Here is a 17,213-nt window from a genome sequence, read left to right on the forward strand (position 1 = left end):
ATCGTGGTTCCCTCTCCTCAGTACCCCTCTCTGGCCGTCTGCCTTCCCCAGAGCCCATGATCATGACAGTCCAGGCAAAAAGAGCAAACCCACTTGTCCTTGCTTAACACTAATTCTTTGTTTAATGAGGGCCGGAGGTGCAGCCGGTCTGGGGCCTGGGGAGGGTGTTGATGAAGCTGAAACTACAGAATACAAAATAAAGTTGAACTACAATGAGGGGCTGGGGTTTGACTTACTGTGCTCTGGAAGGGAAAGAAAAATATTTAATGCGGGAGTGCCAATAAGTAGCTTTCTGCTGGGCTGCAGAAGTCGTAAGGAGAGGGGGAGCTTTGGCAGGTAACAGTTCCTCTGCCGATGGGGGCTGGCAGGTCGGTTCTGCATGGGGTAAGAAACGGGCAGAAACAGCCACTGTGCTGTGTCTGGAGTTTGTTGTGTGAACAAAGGAAACTTGTGGTTATCAATGAATATAAGGCTTTGCTATCAGAGTTGGGCAATTTGTTTATGCTGTGGGGATACCCGGAGATCGCAGTCAAAATCGGGGCTCGTGGTCGTGCTGTGTAAATGTGGGATGTGTAACTGATGATGAAGAATGAAGCATGTAAACATCCCACAGCGACCGGTAATGTTATTGTTACAGATAATTTACCAGGGATGGGTAATTTTATTGTTACAGAGGCTGCCAGTAGGCATAACGGATAGATTCCTGCGGGGGGTGGGGAAGGGTTGTCTGCTTGTTTTTGAAGATAGAAATTAGGAGATTTTCATTCATTTGATGAAGCTGTTTCGGTAAGTTACCAGAAGGCTGGGGTTTAGGATTTGAAAGAAGGATTTCGGTCGTCGTACCGAGATGCTTATCCGAGAGAAAAGATGCGTGTTGGCCAGGTGAGCACATGAGGACAGACAGGTGCTGCTAGTGGAACGGAGATGGCAAAGTGTGCAGCAAGACATACAAGGGGTCAGCTCTGCTGCGGTGGGCTCGAGAAGGGTCAGGGGTTTAATTTTGGTGCTGGGAAACTAGAAACCAGTGGAAGCATCTGAAAAGAGAGGTTTTTAGGAAGAGTGGTGAGGAGAATTGTCTTAGGAACCCATTTTTTTGAACTTTGGGGTAAACTGGGTGTCAGGAAGAAGAAATTCCAGAAACCAGATCTGAAAATACAGCCTTGAATGAAATACTTGGATTCATATCTGTGTGCTGGAAGGATTTTGGGGACTCCAGAAAGGAGGCAAAATGAGATGTTTCAGGCTTAGTAGGAAAACAGCAGTATTATTAATGGGAAAAGTCACTGAAAATAGTGATCTTGGATTTTTGTTCTAAATCAGACATACATCACGCTCAACATGGCATTGGAGAGGACAGGTTGGGGTCTGTAGGAAGGCTGCTAGAACAAAACTGGTAAAGAATCAAGATAAGGGTTTGCCATAGTTGAAGTCATGTGAATAGATACCAAAAATTAGTGTTTGAGGGGAGAAGAGATGCACAGAGCTTTCTTACAAAGCAGTGGAAGGCGGGAGACTTCATTTTCTCCATGACTCATCTGAGGGGTGATGGAAGATTATATCATTGCAGAAACCTCCAGAGTAATTTTCCTTTTAATTAGGGTTTGGTCAGTCATTTCAGAAGTGACTGAGAATGCAGTAGTTTGGCTGATTTGGCTGATTAGTTTGGTTGATGTTACAGATCTAGCCATTTGCCTGGAATGAAGACCACAGGAAGGTGGGTGAAGGTGGTTGGGTTGGAGGGTGAAGTTGAGCTTATAGGTGAAGCTGGAAAGAGGGAAACTGGAATGCGTTGTTTGCAGATGGTGTACTTAGCTTACATGTGGTCAGGGAAGGGAGATAAAACTTGCCCTAAGAAAAGGAAGTGGTCTGAAGTGTGGAATAGGGCAACGAGGTGAGGTCCAGGGGTGGCACTGCTGGGTCATGGCAAAGTCTGAGCAATGGTTTAGGGTAAGCAGTAGTCTGACTGTAAGGATGGGAAGTGGCAGGAGAAAAACGTGGTGGTAGTTACGCCACTGCTGCTTCAGGTGAGACAGCATTTATGGCTGACCTGCTGCATGCTTTCCAAAGTATTTAGGTTTTTAGTTCCCTGGGCAGGGTATACATACTGATGCAAATTAAAATACGTCTGTATCTGTGCCTTGGGGGATCGTGCATTGCCTGTATCTTTGATTGTAAAATAAAAGGAAAGGGCTCTCCCTTATCAAAAAGCCAATGCGATGCAAAGCTTCCCAAAGATCCTCTTGTTTTGAATGCTGTGATACCAAACAAGGATTTTCTTTTTTTTTTTTTCTTCCTTTCCCTCTAGTGGCTTAATGAAGCAAAAATTATTCAGAGACTTGTGGAACTGATCCATTCAAGCCAGGATGAGGATGTGAGTATGACAAAACTTAAGTTTTGTGTTTATGGATAGTGGGTCCCGTAAGGTTCAGAAGAACCTCTCTGTGTTTCCTTGAATGGTGCCCAAGTGCCTTATAGAAGGAGATAATGAGGGATGATCTTCATGGATGGACACCCCGTCCCTTCATTGCAGAGTGCAATACTGAAATGATTTCTTCTATTTTTGATCTGGTTTTGACTTTAATTTTACTACATTTCTCAGTTCATCCTAGTGTTACATCAGTTTGTCTCAGTATTTACAGTCACCAGCAACTTACCTGATTTTAAGTAGGAACAAGCTATTTGAAATAGACAGTTGAAAAACTTTCAAATTAACTGCTTCACTGTAGCCTTCAGGTCTTTTTAAAGCATACGTAAGTAAACATTCAGTTAAAATGTACAAGATGCAGTTCTCTGAGCTCATGAGAACGACATGGTGAGTATTAAATCACATTAGTGCTTTTTTTTTTTATTTCTATAATTTTAACAAAACTTCCAGGCCAGCTGTTCTCGTTCTGGATTTTGGTTTGCTACGCTATCAGCTGGGTGCTGACTGCCACCCCCGATGCTGAGCAGAAGGAACAGGAGCACATTGGTCTCTGGCTGCAGCTTTGTGTTAGGCGGGGATGGGGCAGTTGTTAACAGATGCCTGCGAGTGCCAGCAGTCAGCACGAACAGTGTGATTCCCTCCACATACTGCAGCAAAAATTGTCCCCTCTGAGAGAACGAATGGGAAGTAACATGCTGATGTGTACGTCTTCAGCAGCACTGTCTTATGGATGAATGCTAAATTACAGCATAAGATATTACACATACAGCAGCTAGAGACAGTCTTTGATTGATAGCCAGAATGAGACTATTAATTTACCAAAATACTACTTTAAAGCCTTTTAATACATAGTAATTAAATTGTAAAGGGTTTTATCAAATCATTTATTTTTCCTCACGCAAAAGAAGCCTCCTGAGTAGTGAGAAGTAAGAATGAAAGACTCATATTTGAAATTTGCAAGTTAACACACTTGGTCAGAAAGTTTAAAAACAATTCTCACTTTCTGGAATCTTTAACTGCATTTAATTATTAAGTTCAGGAAAACCCTCTCTTTGATTTTAAAATCTGTTAATGCTTCTAATAATTCCTATAAACATACTTAGCAGATAAACAATCTAGAGCATGGTAGCACTGGTACTGAAAAGTTCTGATTTATTTAGGTTCTTGCATTCCCAGCTATGTTAAAGTTTCTCTGACAGCCAGAAAGAGCCAAGCTGAGGAATTAGCGCTGAAGTGTGCTCTTTGTTGTTGTTTACAGAGGCAATCAAATGCTTCCCAGACCCTGTGTGATATCATAAGACTGAGCAGAGACCAGAGCAATCAACTTCAGGATATACCTGAGCCTGATCCACTTCTCACAGCACTGGAATCGTAAGTACCTGTACTTGTCAGGGGATTGTTGCTAAACTAGTTGTTAAAAATATTGTCACTTCCTGATAGCTCTGTGGAGACACAAACCATGCAGGAAATAGTCTTACACCTGGGCTTAGCTCTTGACAATTATCCCAAGCATTTAATATTGCTTCTAAGGTGTAGCCTCCCTTAACCACCTCTGTTGAGATTTCTGTTTTTTGTAGCTCTCCATGAATGCGGGAGGTTTGGGTTAACGATTCTCAAAGCTCACAGTCTAGTTCAAGGCAAGGCAACGCTGGGGATTGTGTTCAAATCTCACGGTGAATTCGGAGAAAGGTGAACTGTGATGGCAGTAGTTGAGGGAAAACCCACAAAGACAAATCCTAACACTCCTGTATTCACTATATTCTTCAGTGCCGAGTGTGACTTGATGTGAAAGGCTTCAGTCCTATTTGTCCAGTCAGTGACTTTTCCTCCCCATCAGTAAATGTATTGCACCGTACAGACAGGTTTCAGGTCGTCAAATTACTGTCCTTCCAAATGGGGAAGAAAATGCTGTGACAACAGAAAGAGTTCTCTCACCACAGTAGCTTGCACGTCACTGTGCACTTGGTTTTGTACTGGGCATTTTCAGCTTGCCTTCCAAATTTTTCTGAAGCCTGCTTACACGCTCTGAATGTCCTCTGGCATGCTATTTTTGGCTTCTGAGCCAAGTATTAGTTGAAGATTTCTTAACTTATGTAGACCTTGGGTTGTATGCACTTCTGCATAGATAAGGTGCTGCCAAGATGCTTCGTGATTCTTCTCACCAAAGGTTGTCTGCTTAGCTTTTACTTAGACTGAATCATTAATCTGTTTTTATTCTCCAAATTTTGTTGAACCCTGAAGGAAGGAACCCTGCACAATTTAATCGCCTCCCTAGGCCTCCCATCCATTTATTCGTGATGTTAGGGCTAGGCTGCAAGTTCAAATCTCTGTATGCCGTCCCAGTGGGTACCTCAATACATTAGAGGTGCTGCCAGGTAGTCCTTTTTCCTCAGAGCCCTGACACTTTTGACCCTCATGAGCTGTCACTGGGTCTCAGAAACATGGTGCACTGCTTTCATTAGAGGTGGCATGTCACAGTGCAGATACAGAATTGGTTTTTATCATTTTCTAACTTCTGGTTTGCAGAGAAGATGTGTAAATAGAGATGTCATCTCTTACTAGGCCTGGTAGTTTGGCTGGAAAGAGCAGAAAAGCTGCTTTGGTTTGCAAGCTGTTTTGTCATGTTTGTACATCATCTTGTATAAATTAAGCAAAGGTATCGCTTGTAATCGTGGGGAGTGGAATCTAGTGAATTCCACCATTTGGGAACTGTTGGTGAGTGCAGGTTGTTTTAAAGACTTAATCTAGTAATACAGTGGTACTCTAGTATTATTATTTTTTTCCATCTGAAGTGGTTTAAGCTAAATTCTGTAATATTATTGAGGGAATACAGTGCTGATGAACTTTCAAAGAGTATTTTTGTTAGGAGTTATTTCCCAAATAATGTTAATTGAACAGCAAGGGCAGCTGTTAGGAAAGGATCTGGAGCATACAGGTGAAAACAGGATGGGAGTTGTGCTGCAAACAAACTCGGAAGAGCCACATTCTCTGGAGATACGTGCTGGGTCTTCCACAGGCTTGAAGGATAGGCCTGCCCCTCTGAGGAAATGCTCTTTCTTAAATCATTTCCTTGATTGCACCTGCAGAAGTACGGCAGATCTGGCCTTGTGTCCAATGGCCTGCTGTGTTTTTTTTAATCAAGTAAGCACAACATTGGATTTTCAGCATAGATTGCATCCCTGATCCAGCATCTCATCAAAACTGAATCAATTTTGAGCCCTTCTACTGCTTGATGAGCCTCCTGCTTGGCTGCTTCACCTGGAAAGCCCGGCACCTTTAACAGGTGTCAGCACTTGCAGCGGCATCAGGGATGGGCAGCCTGGAGAACTCGGTAGTTTTTGACTTTCTCACTAGTTCAGCAGAGGGATGCGGAGCCCTGCTGTGCTCGGGGCAGAAGATTGCTGCCCCATGGTCTTTCGTGAGAGCCTCTGGGGTAGAATTCAAGCAAACTTCACAGGTTGCACAAAGAATTGTACAAAGCTGCAGTTTGAGGTTTGGCTCATACATCATGGGATGGTCTTCAGCTGCTGCTTCGTCTTCTTTCCCTCTCCCTCCCAGCTGCCCTCTCTTGTGTGGTTTTCTTTGTCTGTGCCATGTTTTGCATGTTTTCAAGCACTACCTGCAACTTCCATGAGATAAATAAACATGCTTTTGCACTTTCAAAGAGCGTTTCTAAAATCGTTATACCACTTCACTATTTAGAAGAAAAAATACTTTGAACAAAAGTGACTTTTTGCACCACTGACGTTTCTGCTGGTGGCACACAGCTGTCACACATCTTGTTCCTGTCACATATCTCATTTCATTTCTTTTCTCTGGTAATTTTTCCAGGCATTACCGGTCACCTTTTTTGATCTTTGGATAACATTTTTTAATCTAGGAATCAGGAATTAATGACCAAGTATTGCTGCAAGAAGGAGCCATGATTAGGGTTACAGAATAAAAATCAAATCTAGATTGTCAATAACTATTTTCTAAACTGTCTGCAGCAGTTTGTTTCGTAGATTACCTGGATGCAACAAAAGTGAATTCGGGTAATCACAGTACACGGTTACTTTTTCCTTACTCTGCCACTTGAGCTTGTGCTGATAGACTGTATTTAGATGCTATTTATTAAAATAGTTTTATCTCATACATTATTCATGTATTTTTACACTTTTATCTCATCATATGTGTACAAATGTAAATGAGATTTTTTCAAATGTTAGGAAATAGTAAAAATTAGACCGTGAACTTGAGTAGTACTGATTTTAGCTGGATATGTGATTTAGTAACTCAAGAAGGGCACTTGCTGAGTACTGGATTTTGGAGAAATTTCATTAACATTTGCAGAATTAGAAATGGGGAGAGAATCTCAGCCCAGAGGTGGAAGCAGGCACTGCTCTAGTCACTAGCTACAGATGGGTAACAGTGCCAGCCGAAACCTCGTGTTCCTCATATCTTTTATTCATTTAACATAGTAGATAGCAGAGAGAAAAACGTGTTGTTACCTTTGTGATGATTGTTTTTCAGTTCTAAGGTTGTTTTTGAGTATCAAAATCATTTTAAAGACTATAAAGGAATGTCACGATTCATTTTGACTCCAGGAGTCTTCAAGACTTCACTTGGTGATCCTTCCACCTGGCCCCAAATCTGTTAGGATTTGGAAGGTATCTTGATTTAAGGGCTCAAAGAGATAGTGAATAGATGAAAATATTTCAACCGGATAATAGCTAAGACTATTACAAATGTGCATATTATTTACAATTTTGTTGGCCTCTCTTTCCTGGATCTTACTATGCCAGTGGCAAATAAGGGTCAGCTTCCAATGTTTGTTTTCTTTCTTCTGGGATTCTGATGGATAGTTTTAGACTATGAGCTCATAGCTTCATATTGTCTTTAACGAATTAAATTGACCAAGTTAACACTTTGATTGTAGTGTATAATTAAAAGGTGGATCTTGTTGATACAGGAGAACCAGCTTTGTTTGGGAGTCCGGGTGTTGGTAACTAGGTCTTACCTAGTGATGCGTAAGCAACTTTGGAACCTAATGCAGAAGCATTCTTGTCTTTGCGTGGAATGTCTCTATTTTTTCTCAAAAACAAACAAACAAACAACTTTTCCTTTTGGAAAAAACAGAAGTGGGTTTTTCTGGTGACTAAAGCAGCTGCCAAACATTTCTGATTGTAATACTGCTGATGTGTGTGTGTTGATCAACAGGCAGGAATGTGTGGAGCAACTCCTGAAGAATATGTTCGATGGAGAACAGACTGAAAATTGCATAGTGAATGGAACACAAGTTCTTCTAACATTGCTGGAAACAAGGCGCTCTGGGTAAGTCAGCACACTTCCTTCCCCAGCAAGAACAGTTTTAGGAATTCTGGTCTAGTTTTAATTAAGAAAAAAAATTGGGGGTTGGGAGGGGGAATTTTTTTTTGACCTAACATGAAATACTGCGTAGAAATGGGTACAAGAAAAGCTGGTGTTTTTCTGTTTGTTTGATGCAGTGCCTGTACTTCATGACAGCCAAAAAAGGGCACCTTGGCTTTTTTAGGGGCTCTTCCAGTTCTCTTGCACGTGTGTAGCAGAGTTGTGTCTGTTATATCAGAGATCTCACAGCAGAATATACACAGAATGGGGGACAATGGTATAGCAGGCCTAATCTGTGTGATAGTGTGTATGTGGCTATATAGTTTTAATTTTGTTTCTCAAAACTATATCATGTTTTTATTTCTTTTTATGGAGATAGAGGAGAGGTGGGGATAGAGGGTTCTGGGGAAGAGAGACACTGGAGGTCTCACTTTTTAAAAAAGAAGAAAATAATGAACACTGGCAAATATAATGGAAGATTAGGAAGAGTTAGTGAAGAGAGAAGCAGACAGAAGATGGCACTGGGCAAACAACTTGTTACTCAGAGAGTCATGTACAGTTAAAACTGAGAAGTTGAGATACTGACTCTGCTGTGTCTTGTGCTTGGGATCTCTGAAGATTTATGAGTTAGAGACTTAAGTGTTCCAATCTAGAACATGCCTGCCTAGCTGAAATGAAAGCATTTATTTTATTCCAATATGAGACTTTGCTGTTGGAAGGGGCTATTAATAGTTGTTACGATTTACTGCTTACCAGCGAAGAGGTCTGACTATGAGCATAGCTACATGTCTGCTCTAGCATTTCACTAGATAGGATACTTAGGTACATCTTTTGGAACACTTGCAGAAAGTTTTTTTCTAGTTTTTAACAAATGTTTATAGATATAAACATCTGCTGATGCATTTTACTCCTCAAATATTTGTGAAGTTTTAAAACCAGGAAGCACTTCAGTAATTTGTCTTTGTCAGCTCCACAGACAGCTTGTTCTCTGTCTTCCCACTCATCTCATTCACAGCTTTGATTATGCGAATATCATCTTGCAAATAATATAATAACATAGTTACGTAAATACCTTCAGTAGCTGTCTGTTATTATTATTCATGTTCATAGTTGCTTTTCAAGAGAAAATAACCAACATGGACAGCGTGCCTAGAGGCCATTTCAAGATTTTGTCAAATCTTGACTGTTGTGCTTTTTGTTTTTTACAGGGTGGAAGGACTGATGGACTCATACACTCAGGGATTTGAAAGGTCTTACACTGTCAATAGCAGCATCTTACATGGTATTGAACCAAGGCTAAAAGATTTCCACCAGCTGCTGCTCAGCCCTCCCAAGGTAAGGCATCTCATCTTTCTCAGGAGCAAATTGCTGCTGACTTGGATTTCAGGGTTTCCTCTTACTTATTCATGGGATTCCTGGGTATTTCTGAAAGTTGAGACAGGCAAACTCTACCTTGTATCTTTTGAAGAAAAATTCACACTTAATGTTCATAATTCACGTGCTTAGGAAATAGGCAGTAGGAATTGAAAGCCGGTGCGTTGTACTTGAGGAAAACTAAGAAGCACAGAGATGTGACCGATGGTTTATGTAAGGGTGGCTAGGGAGGGAAAGAGACTTCTAGTTAGTGGATATTTTGATCTCACTCTTCAGTTCTGGAAGTACAAATCTAATAGTTACAGGACACTGTTCCTATGTGGGAAGGTAATTTAGGTTTACCTGCAGAGAATATTTACGTAAGAAAAAGAAGTAGTTATATTTAGGCAAATCGATGTGCGTATATACTAAAGGGAATGTTGATCTCTGTTGAGGTTCTCAATATCTGTTTCTCTGATAGAAAACAGCAATCCTAACTACAATTGGTGTCTTGGAAGAGCCACTGGGGAATGCTCGTCTTCACGGATCTCGTCTAATAGCTGCTCTGCTTCACACAAACACTCCCAGTATTAATCAGGAACTATGCAGACTCAGTACCATGAATTTATTACTTGTGAGTAATACAGTATGACACTGCAAACGGTGGGGGGGAAATGGCTTCAAACCGAGAGCGTTTTTACTTTCCCTTTCATCTGTTTAGTGCAAGGTAGTTTGTTTCATGTGTGCCAGTCACATTATTTCCCTAATCTGCTGAAAGAAGGAGCTTTTGTAATACAATTACGGTTGCTTAATATGTTGAACCAAACATCTTGCTTCAAGTTTATTGTTACAAGAGTTCAGTAGTGCGTACGCCAAATAGTCTGGTTATTGAGAAAGCTCGGGGACGTTGTGGAGACAGGCCTCATAATGCTGAGAGCTGACTGCCATTATAAGCAGGACAGTCTTTCAGAAAATTATTTTTATACTTATAAATTTTGTTAATATTTTTCACTCACGGAATAGCTAACATTATTTTCAGTGTTCCTGTGTTACAAGAGCCCTACCTGTCGATGAAGTCGTTTCCGTTGTGCTCAGTTCATAGCTAATTATGCATCAGAGCAGAGAGCACTGAGCACACTCAGATATAAGTGGATCCTAAATTCTTTTTAGTGTAATTGCTGATTAAACAATTACTTGAGCAGTGTTCTAATATCATTTGATTGTTAAAAATGGGAAAGTGTATTTAGAATGATTTTTAGTTTGTTTGTTTCTCGTTTTATTCCAGGACTTATTTTTTAAATACACATGGAATAACTTTTTGCATTTCCAAGTGGAATTGTCCATAGCAGCTATTCTCTCACACTCTGTGCAAGAGGGAAAAACAACTACTAATGACCTAGAAAGCAAAGAAGAGGTGCTGAATGGAAACGTGGCCACAGAGAACTTAGAGGCTCCAGAAAACAATACCGAGAATATCATGGTTACTCATGTAAGTCTGGTCATGTCACCTGAGAATTTTAGACTGATCGATTCAGTCTGAATATGCATTAGCAGGGGAATGATGTGATGAACTGTCCGAGAGCACGGAGTTTATTTAAAAGTGTTTGGATGTAACTTGGTTCTGACGGTTCTGGTTGGAACTGTATTTGCTTTTGTAAATTTGTTTTTAGCATTTGGTTACTAGGAAACATACCACCCATCACATTTAATGGGCTTGTGAATTCCTTCTAATTTTTTTATAAAGATGCATATAAACTTTGGACAAAAAAAAAGAACCGTTAGAGTAACTACAACTAACTAACCACATTTTAGCTTCTCTATTTTGGCCCTAATGATGGAAACATTTTGTTGTATTTGTAAAGTGACAACAATTATTCCTACTTTGGGGCTTGTGAAGCTCAAAACCAGACTGAAGATGTTTATATGTTTTGCTGTTTTCCATGGATCCTCTGAGAAAAAAAAAAATGAGAAAGAAGAAACTTGAGCTCTTAAGAAAGATAAGTGCTGAACTTTAAGTTCTTGTTCAGTAGGAGTGAAGGAATGAGTGAAAGTAACTCTAGTTCAGTACAGGCTTCCTAAGGCATGAGTATTTCTTTGGCAAACTTTTGAAATGTTCTTCCTCTCTCTTTTTTTTTTTTTCTCTAGTTGTTCCAGAAATGCTGCCTAGTGCAAAGGATATTGGATGCCTGGGAAGCCAATGACAAAATACAGTAAGGGATTTGGGGTTCAGAAGGCCTTGTTCCAGGGCTGCAGATGTTGAATATTCACTTGAAATATACTTTCAATTATTTGGATTATTTACAATTTAATGTTGTATGGATTTTGATTATGATTTGGGATTTCAACTATTTGCATGTTAAAAACCAAATTCACCAGATAGGTGTAAAATGTGAAAGCATGAATGTTTTTATTGTTTACAACATTTCAACCCAAATACACAATGTGCTTCTTTCCTGCTTTGTCAGAAAATGTTACATAGCATTTTAACTTTTTCTTCCTTTTTTTTTCTTTTCATAAGTGCATAATCATATTTCTCTAGAGTGAGCAGCTGTGTAGAAACTGAGATGGGCAAGCTTATTTGCCCTAGATTGCACATTTAATATTCTAACTGTATAAAATGCTTAGATTCAGACACCTCCCACCAGACCCTAAACATTTCCAGAGATGGGGCACCCCCAGCTCCTCTGGGCAGCCAGCACCAGGGTCTCACTGCCCTCGTAGTAAAGAATTTCTTCTTACATCCAACCTGAATTTCCTCTCCTTTAGTTCAAAGCTATCCCCCTGCCCTTCCCCTCACACGCAGTCCCTCCCCAGCCCTCCTGCAGCCCCTTCAGGCCCTGGCAGCCCATTGGGAGCTCTCCCTGGAGCCTGCTCCTCTCCAGGCTGAGCACCCCCAGCTCTTTCAGCCCCCCAGCAGAGGGGCTCCAGCCTCTGCAGCACCCTCCTGGCCTCCTCTGGCCTCGCTCTGCCCCGTCCCTGTCCTGCTGCTGGGCCCCAGAGCTGAACGCAGGCTCCAGGTGGGGTCTCAGGAGGGCAGAGCAGAGGGGACAATCCCCTCCCTGCCCTGCTGCCCACGCGGTGCTGGTGCAGCCCAGGGTATGGGTGTTTTGGGGGCTGTAGGCACACATTGCTGGCTCTTGCTGAGCTTCTCAACCACCACCCCCAGGTCCTTCTCTAATGCTGCTTTCATGCTGATTGGTGTAACAACTAAATAATTAAAAACAAGCAAACAAAATACCACCACACAGATTGAAGTGAAAGTATTACCTATACTCCGGTTTCTTAGCCCATCTGAATGTTTTGGTCCCTTCTCCTTGTTTTTCTCTCTTTATAGCTTCAAAGTTCACTGTAGTCCCACTCTATTTTAGGCTCGTTGTCAGGCCTGCAACCCCTTGGGCAGTTGATAACAGATTTTGCTGATGGTTTTATTGCACAGCTGTCATAGTGCACAGCTTTGGAGGCAGCAGAAATATCTGTGGTTCCTGCTTAAGAGTTTTCCTCATTAAATTAGATGGGGAGTAGGACTCATGCATATTTCATGGCAAACAGTTCCAGTCACCACGCTGCAAAGAATCTTAGTGGTGAAAATAAATACTGGGCTAACAGAGAGGTATCTCAGATGGTGTCCCTTCAGAAGTTTGAGTTCATACAAAGGTAATGGTATGTGCTTGATGAGGGGATGGGATGAAGCCCTAGGACCCCCAGGGGCAGAGGTTCCAAGCTGAGAGCTTGGGAGCTAATTCTTAAAAATCAGCAGAGAGAATGGTGGCAATGTGTTCTCCTGTTGGAACGTGGAATTTCTCTTGGGGTTCTCCTGGTTTTAGGTGTTCCCTGCATTTTTGACTTTGTAACTGCTAGAACTTAACTTCTACATGCGGCACGTAATTATTTTACTGCAGTACATTTGCCTCAGTAGTTAGAATTTAAAATAGGTAAATTCTGGTCATCAATACGAATTTATAGGAAACAGCAGCTTACTGCAGCACTTTTCTTTTTTCCTTCTTATTCCTGTAAGCGTAGAAACCACCAAGCGTGGTGTGGTTGATAGCAGTTTATGACGGTGTTGAAATAAAAGTTAATTATACATGCTTGCTGTGTGCATTCCAGCAGTGAGTTAAGGACTGCTCAACTCAGAAAGAAAAAAGCTCGGTTGGTCCTCCCAGAGCACAGCACCTGAGACAGACACAGCATTGCTGCAGGCTGCTTCTGTCACCACGTACTTTAGATTTTTGAGAAAGCCAAGCTTGCAAGCTGGCTGAAAAAAAAACATGCGTTTTTACAGAGAGAAACAGGAGAGTGCTGCTGTTCCGGGAAGGGCTGCGTGCCTTCACCCCGTCTGCCAGCAGGCTTTGTCCTCCAGAGCTCTCGTGGGGGCGTTTGGCAGAGCCTTTAGGAGGTGCAGGGGGGTTTGCAGCCAGGTGTGCCCGCGTGCCCCTCCTCGTGCTGCACCCACCACCTGCAGCTGCCCTGGTGCAAGGGGGCTCAGGGCTGGGGCACCGGGGCACTCAGCAGCTCCTGGGCTGGGACTGGGGCTGTCTCCTGCTGGGCTGGGTACAGAATAAATGGCCTTTTGCATCCAAAAGTCTGTAGCTTAGCACTGAAAACTCATTTGCAGGTGTTAACTTTTATTTGAATAGTTCTAAACCCTGAATTCGGGGTGCAGGTTAGAGGGCTGTCCTTGGTGCAGGAACCTACACACCATGACAGTTGGTACTGGGGGTACTGGGTTTGGGGACTGGTGTTTGGTGTGGGTACATGCAGACAGGTGTTTGTTTGTTTTCTTCCCAAAAGATCTAATCTCCTCACCTGCTATGTTCAGCTCTAGCAGTAGGGGAAAGAACGAGATGATTTCAGTAGAAACTTTTCAGATGTTGAGGAGGTGATGACTGCACTTTCCAAGAGGGGCAGGGGTCATAAAGAAAACCAAAAGTTTGAAAATGTTGCTGTAACTGCATGTTGCCACAAGGAGCTGATTCTGGCTGATGGCTTTGCTCTGTTCTGTCAGCTGTGGCTGCTACACACAAATCCCCAGAGCAAGGACAGAGAAGAACTGACATGAGCACAGGACACCAGCTCAGAATTAATTCCCATGTATTTAGTGCCTTCCCTCTCCCAAGGAAAAATGGAATTCCTTATTATGTGCTGGCTCTGTTAACATCTAGGAAAGAAAGCTTAGTTGTACAGCTGGAGACCTAGTTAACATTAGCTGGAAACTTCCTGTCATGCTATTCGTGAGGGTTTTATTTTATTTACTTTATTTCCGACCCCCCAGTTTTATTCGTGGTTGCTTGAGTCAACCTTGCATACACCTGTGCTGCGTAGAGAAATGATCATTTCTGAACTTAGCTTCAGTATCTGGCATACTTTAATGAATGTAATGCTACAGCCAAGTAGCAGCGTTGTGTCTAGGAGCTTTGCCTGAGCTTATTTTCAGCACCTGCCAGTTTAAAACCAGAAATGCTGCTCTAAACATGGTGCTGTGAAATTCCTCGCCAGTGGTCTACCACTGGTGTTTCCATGTTTCTTCCCAAATAGTTTACATACTGTGGAAAGTGGAATTATTGCAGGCCCTTTGTGCTCAGATTTTTGGATTCCTTCTTTGCTATCCAGTGAAGGAGAAGCAGTGCTAACTCAGAGTGGCCTAAAGACTGCCTGGGCTTAGTGTTGGCTTCTTAGGGCTTTGGTAAGGGAGAAACGCGTGGCTGCAGATAAGTCTCTTCTGTTCTCTTGAATTCATCTGCTAAATATTTCAATTGCAAGTAAAGCTCTAAAGCTTTTTTAGTAGGAGGGATGTAAATTCTTACTGCTGCGTTTCCATTATTGAAAATTATAACCAGAATATTGAACTCTGCATTCATCTTTAAAGGTACTGCGTTACCTTAAAGTTTAAGCCACTTACAAAGAGTGTGCAGTGCATTCAGAAATGGACGAATAATCTATTCCTCTCGATACATGCAAAAATGCAGAAGGGTTCGTTTGTTCTGAGTAAACTCATCCTGTGCCCTGCCTGCATGAATGCAGAGAGCTCCTGCTGCTTCGGAGCTGCAGCGTCTTTTATGTTAACGCTGCTTGTAGTAACGCTTGCATATGTCAAACTACTGCAGCAGTGGGAGCTCGCAGCATTTCTGGGTTATGAAATGGGTTATGACTGTGACCATCTGACTCTCGGTGTCTGGTTATGTTGCTACTGGCTGTTCTCTCCTTGCAGGGCAGAAGGTGGAATGAGGCGAGGCAATATGGGCCACCTCACCCGGATAGCCAATGCTGTGGTACAGAACATGGAGAAGGGCCCCATGCAGACTCAGATTAGCGAGTTCATTAAAGGTATAATCTCCTTTCTCCATTCCATTGTTTTTTCCTTAATTAAATAATCTTTGCAGGCCTTTTGGGAAAGTTTTACTGTATTGTATTACATGAGGGTCCCTTTTGTAATGAAAAGGATTACTAATTAAATATCACAAATCGCCATAATTAAAAAAAAAAAAAAAACAAAAACAGACCAAATTCAGTTACTCCTTGTTTTCATACACTCATGTCAAAGCTGTTGGAACTTTGGTTTTGTAACCAGAGGCTGGAGGTAATCTTTTTGTGCTAAAGAATGCTTCTTTTCATGTGGATTTTTACGTACTTCCTATGAGTGCTGGTTTACAGCATTCTAGGGTGATGTTTATAGCTGGAGTTTATATACTTCCTTATTGTTAGACCTGTCTGAGAGGAGGAGAGAGACAAGAGTAAGTGATCACACAGGCCCTACCCCTCCGCTGTATCAGAGACATTCATGCTCTTTCCATCATATCTTCACTGGACTTTTTTTTGAGAACTAATTTTATCTGAGAGCTTTTGTGTGAGAGAAAATAAGATTTTCCATCTGCATCTATTAACAGAAACAGTGACTACAAACATGACTTGAATTTCCATTTTTGACTTCTCATGAGCATATCAAACAATGTAGTGACTTGGTTTGTTGTCATATCTACATTAAAATTGATAACTTCAAAATATTTCAGTAAAGGCTGAAAGTTTCACAAGTCATTGTTATTTCTTTCCACTGTTTTGCTGTGCTGAGTCTGGCTGGGATGAAGTTGACTGTCTTCACAGCCCATACAATGCTGTGTTTTGGGTTTGCACTTACACAGTGCATCACTTAGCTCACCTGCAGGTCTCTGTGTCTGCCCAAAGGCTGCCAGGTAACCAGTGGGACTGACTCACTGGCTTTGAGCCTTTCTCTTTGAGTTGTGGTAATCTTTTTGGTGACCTTTGTTTTACAGAGCTGCCTGAAGACTGCAGAGGGAGATGGGAGAGTTTTGTAGAAGAGACGCTGATGGAAACAAACAGGAGGAATACAGTGGATTTGGTGAGAACAGTGGTGTTGTGCATACTTCAGATAGGCCTGCTCTCTTCTGGAATTTCTTTAATAAAAAAGAAGTGATAGTGCTGTTTTTTTTCTTCTTGATTACATGCAGTATGCTTTCAAGGACAGAGTGTCTGTAAACATATACGTACATGTATACGTATACATGTATATATATACTCCATAATAGTTCAACTAGCAGCAGCTCTCATTTGTGTTGGTAAACTCCAGTCCATGCTTCTGTGTCATTCACTGGGACAGTTTCTGCCCTCTGGGGAAGAATTAATTTTCGAATTAAAGTATTTGAGCTTTCTTAACTTTTCCTTGTCCTTATTTTTTCTTCTTTCAGGTGAGCACTCACCATCTGCACTCTTCCAGTGAGGATGAAGATATTGAGAGTGCTTTTCCCAATGAACTTTCTCTCCAACAGGTGAGTTCACAACATGTTTTTCACTGTTGCCGGGGAGTTTCCTTCTCTGATTCTTCTTAAATCCTTCCTGTTATAGAGCAGCTTTGTAAATTTTACTCTCGGTGTGTTCAGCTCTTAAGTGTTTTTCCAGTATTGTTACTTAAGTGGCCGGCTTCAATCTAGACTCCAGTTGGGAATAAATTTGGCTCAGACTGCATCCAAGTCCCAGAAACATGATGTCTCTTAAATTCCTGTGAGACATTGCATATTTCTTTCTCTTTCCTGGTTCTCTGCACAGTAGTGGGTTGAGTCATCCTGGTGTAGGA

General features: G+C 41.7%; 1 protein-coding gene across 3 annotated transcripts in view; it reads left to right on the top strand.

Moving 5' to 3' along the window:
• The window catches only part of PPP6R2 (protein phosphatase 6 regulatory subunit 2), a 100,063-nt gene that overhangs the window by 51,334 nt on the left and 31,516 nt on the right, over positions 1-17,213 (top strand). For all 3 annotated transcript variants that reach the window (XR_014319160.1, XM_082780974.1, XM_082780973.1), the window contains 10 exons: positions 2,306-2,371; positions 3,684-3,796; positions 7,625-7,738; positions 8,983-9,109; positions 9,609-9,761; positions 10,413-10,616; positions 11,273-11,337; positions 15,336-15,451; positions 16,396-16,481; positions 16,828-16,908. Coding sequence is in view for 2 of the 3 variants with exons in the window: in XM_082780974.1 (XP_082637100.1) it covers positions 2,306-2,371; positions 3,684-3,796; positions 7,625-7,738; positions 8,983-9,109; positions 9,609-9,761; positions 10,413-10,616; positions 11,273-11,337; positions 15,336-15,451; positions 16,396-16,481; positions 16,828-16,908 (1,125 nt within the window). In the remaining variant the exon portion in view is untranslated. The remainder of the gene's footprint in view (positions 1-2,305; positions 2,372-3,683; positions 3,797-7,624; positions 7,739-8,982; positions 9,110-9,608; positions 9,762-10,412; positions 10,617-11,272; positions 11,338-15,335; positions 15,452-16,395; positions 16,482-16,827; positions 16,909-17,213) is intronic.

Source organism: Aythya marila, assembly GCF_965140915.1.
Source record: "Aythya marila genome assembly, chromosome: 1".
Classification (NCBI taxonomy): domain Eukaryota; kingdom Metazoa; phylum Chordata; class Aves; order Anseriformes; family Anatidae; genus Aythya; species Aythya marila.